The sequence below is a fragment of the Corvus hawaiiensis genome, chromosome 2 (assembly GCF_020740725.1).
Source record: "Corvus hawaiiensis isolate bCorHaw1 chromosome 2, bCorHaw1.pri.cur, whole genome shotgun sequence".
In the NCBI taxonomy this organism is placed as follows: Eukaryota; Metazoa; Chordata; class Aves; order Passeriformes; family Corvidae; genus Corvus; species Corvus hawaiiensis.
Window position 1 is genome coordinate 110,219,678 of NC_063214.1, and position 17,685 is coordinate 110,237,362.

The 17,685-nt window shown below is 52.5% G+C and overlaps 2 protein-coding genes across 7 annotated transcripts in view; one reads left to right on the forward strand and one right to left on the reverse strand.

Moving 5' to 3' along the window:
* The window catches only part of POLA1 (DNA polymerase alpha 1, catalytic subunit), a 190,242-nt gene extending 184,032 nt beyond the window's left edge, over positions 1–6,210 (forward strand). For all 5 annotated transcript variants that reach the window (XM_048288336.1, XM_048288346.1, XM_048288357.1 and 2 more), the window contains one exon: positions 4,283–6,210. In XM_048288336.1, the coding sequence (XP_048144293.1) occupies positions 4,283–4,455 (173 nt within the window). In that variant the 3' untranslated portion in view covers positions 4,456–6,210. The remainder of the gene's footprint in view (positions 1–4,282) is intronic.
* Positions 6,211–9,363: 3,153 nt separating this feature from the next.
* ARX (aristaless related homeobox) lies at positions 9,364–17,262 on the reverse strand. Of its 2 annotated transcripts, XM_048288382.1 has the most exons (6): positions 17,009–17,262; positions 15,196–15,916; positions 13,881–13,926; positions 11,892–11,961; positions 11,633–11,807; positions 9,364–10,672 (listed from the first exon to the last, which is right to left on the reverse strand). In XM_048288382.1, exons 1-6 carry the CDS (start codon positions 17,199–17,201, stop codon positions 10,432–10,434), a joined length of 1,446 nt encoding a protein of 481 aa, XP_048144339.1. In that variant the 5' UTR covers positions 17,202–17,262; the 3' UTR covers positions 9,364–10,431. The 2 variants fall into 2 exon arrangements, with proteins under 2 accessions (XP_048144339.1, XP_048144336.1); XM_048288379.1 differs by having other exon boundaries at positions 11,633–11,961.
* Between the last annotated feature and the right edge of the window lie 423 nt (positions 17,263–17,685).

Sequence of the window (17,685 nt, forward strand, 5' to 3'; positions counted from 1 at the left end):
GGCACTATGCTCATAGGCACCTACGTTGTTTCTCACATATCTGGTGCAGATACATACACATAACAAAGGAATGTGATATATTTTTTACTTCTCACTCTGAAGAGGAGGCTATCAACAGAATAATCAGGGGGAGAGAGTTTAATAGTATGACACAGTTTGGTTGTCCAGTCAGAAGGAAAAAAACAGAAGACTTTTACAGAGCCACATCTTCTTAAGGAGTCCAAGAATTAAAGTTCTTCCTCCTGGCTATCAGGTTACTCGGTGTCATTTTAGTAGAAATTAAGAGAAATTGCAATGAATGGAAAACATGCAGTCAGGTATAGATAACCTCCAAATATCTCCATCCTTGCTTCCCACATCTATACAACAGCACTGGGTAAATGGATTTCGGGAACCTTTGAAATTTAATTTTTTTTTTTTTTTTTTTACCTTAATAATATAAAAATGTACCTAGGTAGCTAAACAAGGATTTGGATGGGGTGCTAAATTTGACAGGAACATCCAGAAGTTCAGACTGTGCTTTGTGAAGGGAAGGAGGGGGCAGTTATATTGAGAGGTGGAAGGAGGGATTACCTGCATGCTTGGTGGTATGATTCTGTAATATTTACCAGACTCAGTGATTTACTAACTGTAGAAAATACAGTACCTGAATTTTAATTGCATACAGTCAGAAGCACATATTCTTTATTTCTATTAAAATAACTGTATTTTTAATTTTTATATTTGTACTGATAGTGTCTTTGGTATGTTCTGCATGTGTATAAATATATCTCATTATGTATAGCCATGTATACCTTCTGCAGCAGTGGTCATCTTAAAAGATTACTGATTGCCGCTGAACTTGGATGTTACTAAAACAATGATGGGGTGATAATGGGTATAGAACTACTTCAGAACATGACTGAGTACTGAAAGGCAATTTCAGTCAGTTTGTATAACTTAGTTTTCAGAAGGCCTTAGGTGTGTTATTGATTAAATTCTCATTTAGGAAGAAAGTAGGAGCTCTTATATGCATCTCTAAGTTGGATGGTGTGGTAACTCAAAGGTATCGACTGGCTGTGTGATACACGACGGTCACAGTTGTCTTTTACTCAGAGGAGCACAGAGTGATGCTGGTTGTCATTCTTACTCTGCTGTGTGGCAGTGTAAATAGTCCCCTTTCTAACCAACCTGGTGGGAAAAGTCAATATCCCATCAGCAAAGGAGGTAAACACATCAGGAGCTGTGTCCTCTCTCATCTTCCCCTGCTCTGTATTACTACAGTTCTTTAAATCTCCTCTCCCCAGTCATCAGATGCACTTGTGTCATTCAAATGCATGGTGCTGCAGACACAGCCCTGCCTGCCTCTCCTCCCGGAGCTCCCGGCTCCCATTCTCTTATAATTGAAACTTAAAATTGGCCTCATTACTTCAACGAGGCCCCTCATATTACTCCTTTTTTTTCAGTGCACCCTTTCCTGCCTGCCTCTACGAGGGTAATTGCATCTAAGAAATGTTTGAAGCATACTGTCAGAAAGGTTATTGCGTATAATTTGAGTTTAGATTTAATGTTGGGGGGAGCTGGGAGCTTTGTTAGTGGGATGGCTGAAGCCCTGAAGCCTGAATTGGAGCTGTACATGGGCCTGTATGTATGTTCTCTACTTTCAGCCCTGGTTTGCTGTTTGCCTTGATGTTCTAATGATTAATGTGCCTTCCTGCGCTGTTCACATGTTCCAGCTGTTTGCATTGATGTATTTTACCTTGGTCCCTCCTGAGCTCCAGGAAGCTTTAAACTATTTTGGCCTAGTTTGGAGGTACAAGGATGGTATTTTCCACAGTTCCTTGGTGTAAAGAGCATGGTTTGGTTAACATGAGCAGTTGCATGTGAACCCACTTACTGTATCATTAATCTTACAAATACATAAACAAGTTAGAATTCAATTTGTGGCAAAGTGAGATTGGTGTTTTTATGGATGTGGTTAAGACAATTTTCAAGTTTTGTTTAATTTAACCCTATAGTTAAATATTTTCAGGATCGTTAAATGTGTTTATGCCATAGTGACTTCAGCCTGTTAATGAACAGATTCACATAAGCAACTTTTTTATTGTATTTGAGGTGTAGTTTAAGGAAAATTCAATTCTGCTAATAGACTTTAAGTCATTACTGTCTGAGTAACAGTAAAAATGTGGTACCTTCAACGAGGCATCTTCCTTAGTTTGCTTACTGCCCAGACACAAAACTGAATATGACAGCACAATACATAACTTTTTCACAATGATGCATGAAAGATGCTTATCAAAGTGCTTTTAATCAGTGTATTCAGTTACTCAGTCTGGCATCATTAATTTTAATTTTAGTTTAATTTTTAAAGAGTTGATAGCTACATGCAAAGCAGTTGAGTTCAGTGGAACTTCGTGAATAACATGGAAAACCTAAGCAGGTGGCAATTGCTCAGTAAGACATTGCTGTTTGTATTGTATCCAGCGACAATCTGCTGAGCTCATACTAAAACATCTGAGGCTCTGCAGAAATATTTGTAAATCCTCAGGGAGGAGAAATTCACGAACCTCAAAATTGTAATAGCTTTTTCTGGCACTGTGCCTCCCATCCCTGCCATCTCCTCATGTAGCAGTCCTTGACTTGGCTGCTGCGATGAAGCTGTGTCTGGTGGGACACCTTCATCTCAGTCACATCACAGAGGTGAGTAGTCACAAAAATGAGTCATTTCATCCCTTACATGGAGAGACTCAAAAAACCCAGTGTGTCCCTCTCCCCCAAAACCTTTTCTTAAATAAACTTGGTTGTTTTTAGAGACAACTGTTTTTTCATCTTAACTTGTGCTGCATAGTAAAAGCTGTTTGAGAGGGGATGGAGGCTTCTCTGTTAAGTGTTCCAAGACAAGGAGGGCCAAGAAGGTGTCAGGGAGAAATGAGGCAACAGCTTTCAGGCAAAGCTATTGAGAATAGAATGATGGTGTTGGTTGCTCACAAGACACAGGCTTTACCCTGCTCCTCAATGGCTTGAGATCTTGACCTGTAAGTACCTGCTCTGGGCTCTCCTAGTTCTACTGGAGTCCCTCCAGTTTAAAAGCGGGGAAGCTGCCTGGGAGGACACCTTGTTTTGCAATGTATGTGCTATCCAGTGTTCCAAGGTGTAACTGCAGGAACAGGCTTCTGGGTAGGAGCTGGTGTTCATAGAATGTGGAGTTGGTTGGAAAGTAGGACCACAACTGTACCAGATCTGCATCCACTTGGCATTGCTGTATAATAGAATAGTGGAATATTTTGCTCTGTTATTCTTTGTCCACAGCTTTTGTAAAGGAAAAGCTGGACAATCACCCAAACAAAATCCCTTGGGATTTTTTTTTTTTTTAATGGCATAAAACTTAACCAAAAAAAAAAAAACCACAGCAGAAATAAAACAGTTTGGTCTTTGCTGCTGAAATATGTGCAGACTCATGCACATGCACATGACCTCACAGACACATAAAGGTACAGGTGAGTAAATGTCTTGTCCTCCAGACATCTCTTGATCAAGCATTTGGGAGCCTGTTCATTCATGTGTCCGGTGAACCTGCCATCTCCTGGTTGAGAGACCAGGCATCTTCTCTCCATTTTAGGGTAAAGTAGCAGGGAATTCCCCTTGTTTGTGCTACTTCCCTTTTCCTTCTAATGCTGAGAATCGCGATTCCCATCCTGCAGATAAGGTGCACGTGAGAGCACACAAGGCTGGTGATAAGTCTGTCCCAGATTGTACCAGTGTCAGTATTAACAGCAGGGACAAGGGACAGGTAGGGAATGTGAATTGTGGTCTCCTTCACTGCTGAAGCCACTGTGGGGCAGAATCTCTCCCTGCTTCCAACCCCTGGGGACTCTGGATAGTTCTCACTCTAAGTTAAGGCACCTGCCCATTTTAAATGAGATCCTTTCAGAGCCAGCCCAGCTATTGCTTACTTTCTCTGCTGTGACTCAGTGAACCCCCATTTCACCCAGTTAGATGACAAAATTGCACCAGGGGTGGTTCTTGCCAGTTTTGCCCCTGCACCCACACTGGTGGGGCTGAGGGAGCTTCAGCCTTGGCTCCATGGCCAAGGCTCACCATGGCCCCTCACCAGCTCGTGCAGGAAAAGCAGGGAATGCAGCAGAACTTGGGAGAGCTTGCCACAAATTTGTATTTTGCTAACTATGACATTCACCTCATTTTGAAATATCATGATTCACAGCCTAATGAATGCAAAAATCCTGTCTTTTTGTGGTCATTTAATCCCTCTGTGTTTTTTGGTTTTTCCCCTTTGTTCTTCTAGAGTATTTGAAGAAGAAGCCACTCAGGCCAGAAGTCTCTGAGGCCTACAAAAGACTGAAGAGCACCGTAGACAAATGCCTGTCCATGAGTAGCTACTCAGAAGTGAACCTTGGCAAACTCTTCACCATCAGTATAGGAAGATCTGTGGGAGAGTCCAATAATGAAAGACAGTGATTGATTAAAAATGGAGGGAGCCTAGTCCCTTCTTTATCAGTAATGATCTCTTCAGCAATACTCTATTTCAGTATGTACAATGATGTTTTAATAATCTTGTCTCTTTGGAGGAGGAAAAATGGGAGATAAAACAGGATGTATGATTCTCATGGACATGAAGTATTCAAGGTGTTTTTATCCTCCTTTCTTTTCTTCATTGAGAAACCAGGGTTATTAAAATACGGAGTAGTTGATTTTTGCAATATATTTTGTTGTGTGTTTAGACCTATGAGGGAAAAAGGGGTGGGGGAATTGCTGCTTTAATTGGATAATTCCCAGTGAGAGTTGCTGGAATGTAAGTGATCCTAGACTTTGCTCCAGGGTATTTACTAGAGGTGCTCTCAGGAAGCGAGGTTAGTAGAGGTCTCAGTAGGAGCACTAATGTTTTGCCTTTTCACAGTTTATCTTCTTCCTGATCATAAACATACCAATTAAAAACAATACTAAACCTAAATGCATTTAAATGTCCTATTACCTTCTGAACAGAGGTAGGGATGCTTTACTTTGAAATTCATTAGAGACTGAAACCTGGAGGTGCTAAAAATAGGGACTGTCTTTTTATTAGGAGTCTTTCCAAGCATCTTTAAGCATAGTATTTTGCCACGTTGAAAATTTCTGTGTGGATGTAAAGACAATGCACATGAACAAAACCCTTTTCACACAGAGGATACAAATCTGTTTCATTTCTTTCCATGAAAATTATTTGAAAGTAAGCAATTGATAGGGAGAAATATATTTGGGATGACATTGTAACCAATAACGGGAATGGAAAGCAGCAAATCATAGTTACTGTTCTGTAATAATTACTGTGTTGGAGGTTTTAGTTTTTACAAACAAATTGTATTTTTCATTTACTTCTGATAAAACGACAAGCAGATATGATGAGAGAAGAAATTTGGGTACATGCTTTTGTACACAAAATATTGTTTTACTCATGTTCACCGTTAAGTTTGCAATGTGATATATTAATGTATGGTTATAAAAATTTGCTTTTAAACAGTATAAAATGTAAAGTTTTTTTCACACTTGAAGGAAAAAAATAAAGTTTTCTAGTAAAAGAGAATTTGATTCTATGATCTGATGGTTGAAAATAGTCCATGCTAGGTCATATTACTGTGGACTTTTCCTGGTCTTACAGAATTGCTTGTGTGTCTGTTTTTAAGATGAGCAACCATTAACAAAGGGAGCTTGAAGAAAAAGTAAGAGCATCAGCATGAACATGTTGGGCACTGTAAGGAAACGTGTCTGTTTGTGTTAAGAGTATTTTAGGATACTCATTTGTCCCTAAAGTGGCATTTGGAAGAGGCTGTCTGTCAGTATGGGTAGTGTCTCTTTGAATATGCCTGATACACAGTCATCTTCCTAGCAACTTTTGGAGCTAAATCCTTTCATTTCTACTCACATGGAATCACTGCAGTGAGAAATGGAACCTACTCAGTCTCTGGTATCATGCAGGTGTTGTCCCACCCTGGTGAGCTATCAATCCTTCCCAATGTGTTTAGTTGGGTTAATACTGTAAAACAGACTTTATTTGGAGTCTCCTCTTGGAAAGAAGATGTTGCTGCCAAGATGACATACTGAAGTTACAGAACTTCAAGAGATCCTGGTTTCTTGTAAATTCACACAGGGATTTTTAGATTTTTTTGTGTGTGGCCCAATTAGGATTATGAAGATATTACTGATATTAACTGGGTAGAATGCCTTAGGAAAGTGAAAAAGTGTGACCTTCTCCTCCAAACATTAGGTATACAAATAAAATGGATAGATATGGCATAACCTGACCCTGTGGCACTTGTATGTATCTGTATAATTACAGCTGAAGAGCCTGTTAATTTGCAAGTTTAGGGATGTTTAGATTAAATGAGAGTGTTGTGGAATGACTGTGTAGGGTGCAGCAGCACAGAGTGGCCCTGCGAGGGGCTGTTCCCCCACACACCGAGGTGGAGGAGCTGTGAGTGGCAGATCCCCGGAGCCCCCACCACCCTGGCCAGCCACAGTCCAGGGCGGTAGGGGATGGGAAATGAGGGCTTTTACCCCGAATGGAGGCTTTTTTTGATTCCTCTCAGCAAAGCTGGTCAGATCAGAGCTGAAGTCTTGGCAAGGAGTAAACCGGATTTTTTTTTCCCCTCCCCTCTCCCTCTCTAATCAGCTCTGGGCATCGTGCCTCGTCTTGGCCCCGCAGAAAGGCTGGGAAACGCAAAATCATCTTTATAGCATTTAATATTAAATGGAGCTGGTAAATGCTGCGCTGTAAATAATTTGGGAAACACTGAAGTTTGGAGGTTTGCGTTCTGAGGCTGGTCTGGCCTGAATCGCCTTCACTTCCTTTCCCTCCTCGTATCCCCCTCCCCCACCCCGTGCTGTTAAAATTAAGGTTTGTGTTTATTTGTATTTATTTGCAGTTGGGGAAGAGGAGTGTTGATGTGTGGAACCGGTGGCCAGGTTTCGCTGATGACATATGCGATATGAAAAACAATTCCCATCCACAAACACGGTTACTGCTGTGCCAAAATCCCTCTTTTCGCCGCCAAAGGCAGTTTTCTAAGGCCGAAGCGGAGCACATCTTCCCCTTCGAATCCATCCCCGTCTTCTGCAGAGCACCTTAAATGTGCCTTAATTGAATAGTTCTCCCGCACCCTCCTTATAGCAGTTTAATAGATTAACTCATCTGTGCCAGCTTCAAATTTCAGATTAAAATTCCTTCATCCCGAAGGCAGCATTATCAGGTTGTTGGAGGCTGTTTTCAAACCTTGGTTTTGAATAGCAGCGGCTCTGCATTAATTTAACCACTAAGCTAATAAGTAGGTTTCGTTTTGTTATGCTAAGCTTTATTGCTTTTCTTTTGATCAGAATGGTGTTGTTGAGCAAAGCAGCAGACAAGGCATTCTTTGATGAGGGAATTAGCGCTCTATTCTTCCTCTATTATTCATAGCACAGTGGAATATGTAAGTACCTGAGGGTGTCAAAGGAGAGCAGGCTCTATTGCAAAGTGTTCGCCTTGTTTCTCTCAATAGCTGACTATGAGATGATAAACCGCTTAATACACTGCACTAATTGGATGAGAGCAAAAAGAGATGGGAATTAAGGCACGGCGAAAGGAGAAAGTGCTACCAGCCTTCATTCACTCTTTCACCACTTTAACAGCACCAAAGGAGGCACAAGCTTTCTATAAGCAGACTAGGGGTTTTGTGCGGAGATAAAATGAACCTGTTAGTGGATTCAGGTAATACACTAATTATTGCACAGTATAAATACCACTACTGGTTTTATAACACGGAGGTAAACTTCTTTTGAGAAGGTTATAGGATTGCTTGGCAGCAGTATAGATCCTAATAAGGGACCAGAGTAATAACCCCCTGGATTAACAAAATTGCTGCTTGCAGAAGTATGATTCGGGCTTTTACGAAGATTTCAGCAGAATGAATAAAAATGACTGAATGACATTTCTTAATGCCTAATGGCTTGATAATGATTCCCTTTTCTTTAAGGCAAAAATGTATATTTCAGGCTGCACTGTTAATAACGTCCAGGGAACAAGCCTTATTTTTCCGATAAATTTTTTTTCGCGCCTATGGTGGGTTTTTAGAACTCAAAAATACGGCTGGGGGCGGGCGGGGTTGTGGGTGTGGGATGTGAAATGCCGTGGGCGGAGGGGGGAGCTGCGGGGAAGGGTCGCAGCGGGCTCCCACGCGCGATGCTCGCTCCAGCGGCGCTTCCCGGCCGGTGGCTCCCGGAGCCGGGGTCGCCCCGCGGAGCAGCCTGCCGGGCCGGGTTGGGCCCCCTCGGTGTGCCCATGGGCTCTTCTCTGGCCCCTGCCCGCCTTTGTGGAGCGCTGCCGAGATTAGACCAAATCACCCCAAAAAAGTCCCCCACACACCAGAGCTCCGACGGCCCGTCCGGCCCCACGGCCGCTGCCGTCGGGTCCGGGGCTTGGTCGGGGGAGACCAGGAGTCATCACGGCCGGGGAAGGGCCGCGGGGAGTGCGGCCGGGGGGCTTCCCGCATTTCGGTCCCTGCTCCGTGGAAGAGGCAGACGGAAACGCTGCGTCCAAAAAACAAGTAAATAAAAAAGGAAGAAAAAAGAAAAAAAGAAAAAGAAAAAGAAAAAGAAAAAGAAAAAGAAAAAGAAAAAAGACGAGGAAAAAAACACCCGGGGGGTGTTAAAGGAACAGGGAAAAAACGGAAGTTCACCTCGAGGAGAACGAAGGGGCAGGCGCAGAGAAACTTTTGTGACCCCAAAGGTGCGGGGGCCGTCAAGCGTTCCCCAAAATTCCTGTTTTTCTCCCCCGCCCCCGACTTTCGGCAGCGGCGGAGTTTGGGGCTGCCCCGTCCCCGCCCGGCGAGTGCCGGGGGAGCGTGGGGCGGCTTCCCGCGGTGTGGGAGCTGGCACCAAGAGACGACCCCAGAGCACCCCGCGGTGGGGAGCAGGGGGGACACGCCACGGTGCCCACGACAGAGAGCGGGCAGGTACGGCCGCAGGTGCCCCACCCGACCTCGCGATCCGCAAATCCCCTCGCAAACGGGGCTGCCGGCACCTCGCTTCCCCCCGCCCGAGCTCTGGCCGCCGCCCCAGCCGAGCGACCCGCGCCCACCCAGCCCCCGCGGGGCGGTCCCCGGCGCTGAGGTTGGCGGGGCTCAGCCCCGGCCGCCCCCGGCCCCGGGCGCCCGCAGCGCGGCACAGGTGGCCCCGCAGCCCCCGCAAGGACTGGGCTTTTTGCTTTTTCTTTTGTTCCTTTTTTTTTTCCTTTTTTTTTTTTTTTTTTTTTTTTTTTTTTTGTTAAACATATATTTTTGTTTATTTTCTGAACGTGGCACTTCTCCACCGGATAGCAAGGAAAAGTGTTAACAATAACGACATTACACGAAAAAGTACTGTACCATCGCCTCTTGAGGGTTTCAGAAACCTCTACAGTTAATAAGTTAAATAAAGAGTTTGTACATAAATATTTGTCTAGGAACCCTATTATATCTACAACACAGTAAGAATCTACAGAATGACAAACTTTTACAACACTACACTGAGTGCAATTGTTTTATAACATTTCAAATATACAAAGCTCTGTTCTTTTTTATAACAATGGTATGTACAGAATCAATAATCACAGTTTAGTGACTTAAACAGTCCATATTCTAGCAGTGTATTTCCCTTTGGTTTGATATAAAAACCTTGGTTGGTGTAGTGATAAAGAATATAACAAGAAAAAAGATATACCCTTTCCCCTAAGTGCACTGGTTATCTTACAGCATCAAATTTACTTTCAGTCTGCACTGGCAGCATCCTTGGTTAGCATATGCAGCTCATTGCAACATGTAAAATAGTTCTCCAGCGCTTCTAACAGACCAACTTAACATCCTAGGATGTTATTTTAAGAAGATGTGGGTAGCTTTCCCCCTCTCTTAGCTTCTCTATTGTTTTTTTTTCTCTTTCTTAATTACAATTCTATTTCTTTCTTTTTTTTTTTTTTTCTTGCCAGATAAACAGAAGGAAAAATACTTAGTGTACGAAACGCTAATATATAGTAACTTTTATTAGGGCTTTTTTTTTCTTTTCTCTTTTTTTTTTTCCCCCCGCCACTTTTCTTGCCTCCCTCCCCCGTAATGTTCACGGAGGAAATGGACACGTTGTACATCTCAGAAATGTACCAGCCAAGGAGTTACTTATTCAGGAGGTTTTAAGTGTCGTTTCACTCGTGTGAGGGCTGATGCGAGAGGCACTCTCTTTCTCCACGTTCCTAACTTGAGAACCTACTACAGTCTCAGCTGCTGGTCCTCTTTCTTTTTAAAATCATTATTATTTTTCCCCCCGTTTGGTCTTGATTCATGCTGTCTGAGGTGACCTTTATTGATTCGCGTATTTTCTCCCCTCTTTTCTCCCTCTCTCTTTTTTCTCTCCCCCCTAAAAAAACCTAACCCGCACCCCGCGGACGGCAGCCGTGCCTTAGCACACCTCTTTCCCCGTGCTGTTCCCCGGGAGGATGTTGAGCTGGGTGAGCTGGGCGGCGTGTTCCTTGGCCTTCAGCCGCAGGGCGGCGATGCTGGATGCCCGCCGGTCGGCGGCGGCGCTGGCAGGGTCCCCCAGCCCCGCCGAGCCCACCGCGCCCTCGGCGGCCGGCGCCGGCTGCCGCAGCAGGGCCGCGGCGCTGGAGGCGCTGCCCAGAGGGGACATGGTGGAAAAGAGCCTGCAAGGGAAGCAGAGACGGCCGTCACCGGCGCGCCGGGGACCGCCGGCTACCCACGGCCCCGGTCGCCTCCTTCCCTCCAAGCGCGGACGCGAGGGGCTGGAAATACCCGACGCCGGACCCGCAGAAGATGTTTTTTAGGGGGGAAAAATAAAAGGGAGGAAAAATCGCTGAGCCTGGTCCTCCCCGACTTGCCATAGTGCAGGCGGCGGGGAGGGGGATGCGCGGGGGGAGCCCCCCGGTCGTGGGCAGGCAGCGCTCGCTCCCCCCGTTCCCCGGACCTGTCCACCCTCCGCCTGCCCCGGCTCCGCGAGCAGCGCTGCCGGAGCCGCCCGGCGCTTCCCGCACTTCGCCCGCGGTCTCTCCGCCTGGAGAAGCGTGAGGACAGAGCACGGCTCCCGCGGGAGCTCGTCCCGACACGAACCTGTGGAAGCTGCTCAGCCCCACTCGTGCTCGAGGCTAAAAAAAACTGTCCATGACGGACTCCACGCGGCCGGAGTGGCTCACGGCTTCTGTTCACGACGAATGGCCAAATACCAGCAACCCCCGCCCCGAGCAAAGCAGAGGCCACGCGTGCACACAGGGCAGCCCACGCAAGCGTTTAGTTTCTGCGTGGGAGCACCGCTTTCCGCGGGCCTGTGCATCGGGGACCCTGCCCAGTCCGGGCTCCCGCGACCGCCGCGGCCCGGCCGCCCCCACGGGGAACCGGCGGCCGCGCGGGGGGCGGGCGTAGGGGCTGCTCCCGCCCAATCAGCGGCCTCGACTCCAGCACGTGACCCTCGCGGCGCCCAATCGGCGCGGGCTGCGAGGCGCTCCAAGTTTGAACGCCGGGGCGGCCGCGCGCGGGGGTCCCGCGTGGGGCCGCGATCCCTCCGCGCGCGCGGCCCCACAAGCGATTCCCGGCGCCCTCCGCCCCAGGCCGCCCTCCCCCGGTGCCGGTCGCGCGTGGGCGGGCGGTACCTGCCGAAGGCGGGGCTGATGAAGGCGGGGTGGCGGAACACGGCCGCGCCTAGGAAGGTGCCGAGGCCGAGCGGGGTCCCGCCGGGGGGCAGCGCCGCGGAGCCGGGGGGCGGCGGCGGCAGGCTGGGGAAGGCGGCGGCCGCGGCGGCGGCGGCGGTCCAGGCGGAGTCTAGAGCTGGGTGATGAGGAGGGAAAGGACTAGCATCAAGGTATGGACTGAGGGGGTGAGTTGCTGACAGGGGACCAGGGAAAGGCAAACCTGGGGGGTGTGTCTGAGCCCCAGCCTTTTCCCTCTTCCGCCACTTAGCCCTACGGTTCTGGAACCATACCTGAAAGCCAAAAGAAAAACCGGTTTTAATACGCCTGCCCGCGCCCTCGGAGGGGCGAGCCCCGCAGGAGCCCCGCACCGGCCCGACGGCGACCGCTCCTCCGCCGCCCCCGAAGCGGGATCACCCCAAAAGGGTGGCCACGTGTGTCGGGGCCGCGCTGAGCCCGGGTTGTGCCGACCCACGCCGGGGGCCGACACGCGGCTTTCGGTGACACCCCCGGCCCCGTCGCGGGCCCTGGCTCCCGGAGGGCGCAGCAGTTCAACACCCCCGCACACGTTTGCGGCAGGTCGGCCGTGCGGGCAGCTGTCGGCGCGGGAGGCGGCTCCCGCAGCGCTTTCGCTGCTCCGGAACAGCGGCAATACAATTTCCCAGGGGGACTATGCGTGAATTATTCCATACTCACACCCACACCGCGACTTTTTTTTTTTTTCGTTAAAGGACATATTTACAAATTATATCGTTTAGGGATCGTCGACTTTTTTTTTCCCTTCAGATTTAAAGAAAGGGGGGAAAAAATCGTAATTTCACTGACGTCTGAAACGAAGAAATAATTTGTGAGGCAACCAAAGCAGCAAATATAGATTTCAAGGCTGCCCTTTTAAGATATATTTTATAAAAGTTAGTTAGGATGCCATGGCACTGCCATCCTTTCTCTCTTTTACCCCTCCCATTAAGCAAAAATCGTGAGATAAAACGGCTTTAAGCAGGAGAGAGGTAGAGGAAAATAAACCGTATTTCAAAGGAAAAAAAATCCCTTAATAACCAAGTGTGGGGCCATCAAACGCACCTAAGGACAGAGACTTTGAGAGAGGCAGATGTTTGTAAATCTTTTGAGGTGGGGGCAGAGTTTTTCCCGTTATGCTCGGCTTTGTGAGCTCAGCATGAGACCCTTCTTTCTGGGAAGGCAGAAAGGCAGCAGCGCTGCAGGTCTCTCTGTACAGTTGTTCAGTGGGAATTGATCTCCACGCACGCCTCTCTGGATACCCACGAGGAAGAGGCATTGTGTTCGTGGGGAAGGCAACAGCCTGGCACGGAGGGAGCGTCTCTCCCCGCTAAAACTCAATTAGCAAGCTGTCCTCACTACAATTCCCCCTTATTGAATTAATAAGTCTGAGTACACCCAAAGGTAAACGAAGGGACTCTCATAATTCATATTCACTTAATTACATCTTCTGCCATGAATAGAGGAGAGAGAAAGGGGGTGTCTTTCTTTTAAAAAAGTTATTTAACTTTCCCACGACTTGTTCCCCTGAGCTGAAAATACTGATTTGCTGTCACATCTCTGTTTGACAATGGAGAAATGTGTCAACAGAAAGGAGGGGACAAATCTCATCATTAGCCCCTCTAATGCAAGAAGCTGTTGTGTATTAAATGAGCCATATGGAATTTATTATGCTTTATCAGCGCCCGATTTTAACTGTAAAGTGATTTGCTCAGCTTCAAACCCAGAGACATCTGTTTTCTGTTGGCAATCAGGGCATCCCAATGTTTATCGTCTCTTTGGTTATGAGACCCGGGTTGGGAAATGCACTCTGGTATGGGGCGGCAAACACCTTTAATAGCATTGCACTCACTCAGTATTAGATCAATGCAGGCTTATTGCTATCAAAAATGGGAAATCAAATAGCATTAGCCAGCTCCTTGTGCAGGCGGAGAGGAAATCAAACAACATTTCGCCTTCAAATGGCCCTGTTTGTTCTAGCACTAAGTGGGCTTTTATGAAGCCCGATTGGAGATTTGATGGCAGCCAAATACCCGACTTGCGGCCGAGCGGGTTTCTAAGAACCGAAGCCCCGTGGGGGCCCTGAGTTTTAATCACACGGGGATTCGCCAGCCGATGGCTCGGCCCAGGCGGGGCCGCCCTTCCCCCGGGCGCCGCCGAGGGACGCGCCGGTCCCGGTCCCGCCGCTGCCACTCACCTGCACTCGGGCTTCTGTCAGATCGAGCCTCATGGCCAGCTCCTCCCTGGGGGAGACACAGACGCCGCCGTCAGCCCGTGGCACCTCGAGTCTCCCGCACCCGAAATCCCGGTGCCCGAGGAGAGCGGGGCCGGGCCGCAGGCGGACACCGCCTGTCGCTGCCCTCGGCCCGGCTCCGGGCCGCCGAGCTGGGCACCTCTCGGGACTCTCGGGATTTGGCATCCCCTCCCCGCCGCTCCCCAAATTCGGCCGGTCGCAGCTGCAGCTGCCGTGTAGGCACGGCAGCCGGGCAGCTCCACACGGAGGTTCACATTGCCACAATTAGGGCAAATCGGAAAACAGTGTGGCACTGGACAATCGCTCATCAGCTCCGTGTCCCAGAGAGGACCATTCCCAGCATAACCGGGACCCTGCCGCGGCCGGAGCCCCGCGCCCTCCGGGCATGAAAAGCCCTGGAGCAAAACCCAAAGCCGTAAAAAAATACCAACGAAAAAAGCGCGGTATGCTCATACACAGCCCGGGCAGCCGCTCCCGGGGCCGGTGCCAGGCGGCGCCCCGAGGTGAGCCCTGCGGGCGATGCGCGGCTCCGAGGTCCAGGGAAAAAAAACCCCAGTGAACACTCCTGTTCCAACGCCCTCCTCGCCCCCGCACTGCCCGGGCAAAACAAACGAGAAACCGGGAGGGTCTTCGTGATCGAAAAGTGCGGCTTTGGGGACTCAACCCCCATCTGGCCTGAAGGCGGGAGGGGGGAGCTGCAATTTTCGGTCAGCGCGGGGAGAGGGCTGGCGGCTTTGCCTCCCTGCCTGCACTTCCCTCAGAGGAGCCGCTGGCCAGACCCACCACCAAGCTCCCATTTTCAACGGGAAATTGCCCCCGAAAGTGCGGACGGAGCCGGGCCGGGCCCCGCTGGGCTCTCTGGGGGCAACTCCGGGCAGCGAGAGGCCCCGACGTGCCGGGCCGGTATTTTTAGGCAGCGGCGCTTTGATCTCTGCTGCTGCCGGGGCTTCCCCGGGCCCGGCTCCAGCCCACGAGGAGCGTGTAACCGATCCCGGCGCGGCCGCGGTGAGAGGAGGGGTGGGCAGCTCGTAAAAATAGCCCCCAGCGGCGGCCTTCAGGCGGGCCTGCCCGGGCTCTGCCGGCCCTGGGTCCCCGCTGAGTCCGGCCCTGTTCCCCGTCTCCTCCCAGCCCGGGGGTGCCCGAGGCAGGATTCACCTCCGGGGGCGGTTTGGAGGCGGGGGTGCAGCACACTGAGGCCCCGTCCCATCCCCCCGGGGTTCGCTCACTCCGCGCTCGGCCGGGGCCCCGGCGCCCGTACCTGGTGAAGACGTCGGGGTAGTGGGTTTTCTGGAAGGCCCTCTCCAGCTCCTCCAGCTGGTAGCTAGTAAAGGTGGTACGGTAGCGGCGCTGCTTCCTCTTGAGCAGCCCCTCCTCGGAGTCGCTGCCGGCCGAGAGGCAGACACTCTCCTCGCCGTCCTTGCCCTCGCCGTCCTCGGGGTGCAGCAGCAGCTCCTCCTTGGGGGACAGATCCCCGCCCTCCGCCCCGGGGGCCGCGGCGGCGCCCCGGCGGGCATCCTTCAAGAGCCCCCCGCCGTCCTCGCCCAGCAGCTCCTCCTCCTCGTCGTCCTCCAGCTCCTCTTCCTCCTCGTCCTCCTCCTCCTCCAGCATCTCTTCGTCCTCTTCCTCCTCTTCTTCCTCGGCGGCCGGCGCGGCAGGGCCCGGCCGCTCCTCGACGTGCGCGGCGGGGCTGCCCAGCTCGTCCCGGGCGGGCGGCGGCGCCACGAAGGGCGCGTTTTCGCGGTAGCTTTTGCTGCGGCTGATGCTGACCTGGGGCGCCTGGCTGATCTTCAGCGTGTCCCACGGGGCGGCAGCGGGCACGGGGCCCGCGCCCCCCTCCGGTCGCCCCTCCGGCCGGTCCCCCCGCGGCCCCGCCGCCCGCGGCGGCAGCAGCCGGCCCCCGCCCGGCCCGTAGAGCCGGCGCAGTTTGGGGGGAAGGTGCAGCTCGGCCGGCTCGAAGGGGGGGCTGCCCTTAGGGGACCCTGAGCCATGAAAGTGGCGTGGACGGCCGCAGCAGTCGAAGGAGCGGGCAGGCGTGGCGGGGAGAAGGGTGCGGAGGAAAGAAAGAAATTAAGAGAGAAGGAGAGACACGGTCAGAAGGATCTGCGCGAATACAGCCCAGGGCAAGAGCTCAGTCCCACAGCCCTCCTTCGTGCACCATTTTCCACCACGTACCGAGACAAGACCCCCTGCCTCGTCCCTCAGGCTGGTCCCTGCCCGCGCCGCTGCTGCCGGCCTGGGAAGAGATTCCTCCCGGCTGCTGAGCCCGGCCCAGCGCCCCGCTCAGGGCCGGGACAGGCTGCAGGGGCTCCGGCAGACCCGGGCCTACGCCGGCAGCTCTCCGACAGGGGCCAGCGCCGGACCCCATCCCACACGGCGGGGCAGCGCTGGTCCCACTGCGCCCGCCCGGCATTCCTCCGCTGGCTTTTTTTTTGTTTTGTTCTCCCCTCCTATCGTCTTCCCCTCCTTCCCAAATCTGGTTTTGGTTTTGGAGGCAAGAATCCCGCCCGCTGGTGTACGCCGGGAAACGCGGGAGCGAGGCCGCCCATGAGAGCTGCCCAGCCGGGCTCTCCGCGGCTCCGGAGGGGGCTGCTCCCAACTTGGGGCTGGGGGCGGCGGCTGCCGGCGCCCCGTTATCACCGCCCTGGCTGCTGCCGGGCGCGGCCCCAGCTCGCTCGCCCAGACCCGTTACAGGTTTAATGCGAACGGGCGAGGCTTTCCCCGTACAGATCGCATCTCGTACCGGTTTATTTTGGCGTTAAAATTACACCTATATCGAAAGTAAGAGCAGCCTAAAGAGCTCGGTACTGGGTATCCGACCCCCAGGGAAAGAATTGTGACGAATTCCGGGCACGGCTCCGGCCGCGCTTCCTGGCAGCACAGCAGCCGCTAACGAGCACGGTAACGGAATAACGGCGGCCGCAGTTCCGAGGCGGCGCCCGGCCGTGGGTGCGGACGGGGAGCGGGGCCGGGGCCGAGCCGCGGGCTGTGCAGGGAACTAGGGACACACAGCCGGCCCTGCCCGACGCCGGAGAAACGGGACGGGACGAGCGGGATGGGACGGCGGGGCTTACCTTGCGCGGCCTTGTCGGTGTCGGGGCGGGCGGCGATGGCGGGCAGGGTGGGCGCGGTACCGAGCAGCCGCACCTTGCAGGGACTCCGCCGGCCCAGGATGCTGTCGATGCAGTAGGAGGACAGCAAAGTTGGCGATTTACTTTTGCACTCAGGGCGCTCGGCGCAGCTCTCCTCCGGGTAGGGGCCGCTCATGACGGCGGCGGCGGCGGGGCCGAGCCGTGGGGCCGGGGCGGGAGCGGCGGCGCGGACGCCCCCGCGGCGCTGCCCGGTGCCGCCGGGACGCCCGTCACGGGGGGAGTGAGCGGCGGCCGCGGCGCTCTTGAGTCCCCTCGGCTCCACGTGCGGGCAGCCGCCCCCTGATTGGCTCCCGCCGGAGGCCGGGCGGCCGCCGACAGACGGCGCCCGGCAAAGCCCGGCTCGGACCGCCCCGGATCGGCGCCCGCCCCGAGTCACCGCGCTGCCCCTCCCCGCCCCGCCCCACCCCTCCCGCCGCGCTCCGCCCCCGCTCCGTGGGGGAGGCAGCCGCCGGGGACCCGCTCGGGGGAGCCGTCGGGGGCGGCCGGGATGGGCGGCGGCGGAGCCCCCGTGGCACGCCTTGCCCCGTCACCACCCCCTCGCCCCGACGGCGGCCCGCTCCCCGCCCGCCCCTTCCCTAGCCCCCGGCGATTCCCGAGCG